This window comes from Phragmites australis, chromosome 1 (genome assembly GCF_958298935.1).
Source record: "Phragmites australis chromosome 1, lpPhrAust1.1, whole genome shotgun sequence".
Classification (NCBI taxonomy): Eukaryota; Viridiplantae; Streptophyta; class Magnoliopsida; order Poales; family Poaceae; genus Phragmites; species Phragmites australis.
Window position 1 is genome coordinate 18,107,281 of NC_084921.1, and position 1,875 is coordinate 18,109,155.

The window sequence follows — 1,875 nt, forward strand, 5'->3', positions numbered from 1 at the left end:
AATTAATCCTTTCTAAATGCCTCGAAAACAAACCTCTAGTTGACTTCGCACGCTCCAAGGCACAATCCATGGCTGATCGCCAGCAGCCGCCCGGCACAGCCGCAAATTTGCTAGGGACCCAAACTGCAGAACGCCCAGAAGTTGCAACCAAACCAAGCAACGAATCATTTTTTCACTGGGGCCTATGAAAAATACAGTAATCAAAGCAAGAAACCATTTGCTTCGATCCCCATGGCGACAATCACAATCGAAAAGCATGCATCCATGAAATCATCAGTTTATACACCAATCACTCACTTGGAATTCGATTTACAGGACCAGAAAGGCCAATCCGACTCAAATTTCGTGGGCTCCAACCCAACCACCACCAATCATTTTCGTTAAAACAGCAACAAGTATTAATAATAATAATAATACAGGCAGATCAACAGTTTCTTTTTTTTTTCCTTTTCAACGGCGTGGGATTAACGAGATGAACCTCCTCCTCCTGGTCGGCGGCATCCGTAGCCCAACGCGCCGCCGTGCGCAGATGAGATCAGCCGCGGCAGCGCGTGATGGCGGAGCACCCGCTGGAGTAGGGGTTGGCCTGCGCGCCGGGGCGGCAGTTGTAGTAGGAGGCCCCCCGCACGGAGCAAGGCACGTTGTCCCGCCGCAGCGCGCCGTAGCTGATGTAGCTGTTGCCGCTCTGCAGCACCCTCCGCGCCACGGAGTCGCCGCCCCCGAGCCCGAACTCTTCGTCCTCCGCCGCGGCCACCACCCCGAGCTCCCACCCCAGCGCCGCCGGCACCTCGCCCGCGCTCGCCGCGGAGAGGGCCGCCAGCGCCAGGAGGAGGAGGGGCACGAGGAGCGCGCTCGTGGTTCTTACCATGGCGGCGGCGGATGGGAATGCAGGAGGGGAAAGAGGTCTCTGCTTTTGCAGTGGTGGGGTTTGGTGCTCTGCTCTGCGCAGCGGCAAGGAATGCTGTGCGGCGCTAGTGGTCTCCTCTCGTCTCGTCTTGGGTTTATAGAGGAGAGAGACGAAGGAGCGGAGGTGCGGAATGCCAATGTGAAAATGCGCGTGAGGTGAGCTGCCCGGATGACCCGGCCGACCGGTTCGGTTGGTGCAGCCTGCGGCTGGTGCGCCAGGTTCCGTTCGCGTGACCTGGTCGGAGTGTCAAATTTTCGGTAGCTTCGAGCAGTTTATTTATATTAAAATTTATATTAAAGAGTAAATAATATAATTATGATATAGATGAAAGAATCAACTAATAGAGAAGCATCGTATAGAAGAAATAAATTATTAAAATAGATTATATGTGTCTAAGGACATGTAGAGTTGTATTTTCTAACCTAGTCACCCAACACGATGGTCACTGCAAATAGTCCTAAGACCATTCTCAACCTTTTTTTTTCTCCATTTCGTTACATTTACCTTAGAAAACCCAAGGATTCCCTACTAAATAGAGCGAAAACACTCCTTGGGTTTTTGGATTTGCGCTCTTGGGTGGGGTGGGCCCTCATTCGCCAGGTCTTTGAGTGCCCGTCGTACCACGCGACTCCTCCAGAGGCCTTCTGGCACTCAAATAGATCCTGGCTCTGAACCTACGTGTTTATGACTTCGTTTCCCAGGAAATTCGTACAGCGGAAGATCCTAAATTTGAGACTTTCTACACAAAAATATTCTTTTAAATGAGAGTATTCGTGCGTGGATGGCAGCTCAGGATCAGCCTCATGAAAATCTTATATTCCCTGAGGAGGTCCTTTCGTGAATAGATTTTAGATCACAAGGAAATCCGTTATACATGGTCTAAGGGCATGTTGGATAGAGCTCTCCATGATCTAAATTCTCTGCGATGAGTGATTCTCTGTAGAAAGCGATTCTGTGGTTGAAAGTGA

At 50.7% G+C, this 1,875-nt stretch overlaps 1 protein-coding gene across 1 annotated transcript; it reads right to left on the minus strand.

Moving 5' to 3' along the window:
* Positions 1–261: 261 nt before the first annotated feature.
* LOC133912005 (rapid alkalinization factor-like) lies at positions 262–1,039 on the minus strand. The gene has a single exon (XM_062354526.1). It carries the CDS (start codon positions 866–868, stop codon positions 536–538), a length of 333 nt encoding a protein of 110 aa, XP_062210510.1. The 5' UTR covers positions 869–1,039; the 3' UTR covers positions 262–535.
* Positions 1,040–1,875: the final 836 nt, after the last annotated feature.

Coding starts and splice junctions, on each gene's coding strand:
- LOC133912005 (XM_062354526.1), bottom strand. CDS start 868: ATGGTAAGAACCACGAGCGCGCTCCTCGTGCCCCTCCTCCTCCTGGCG.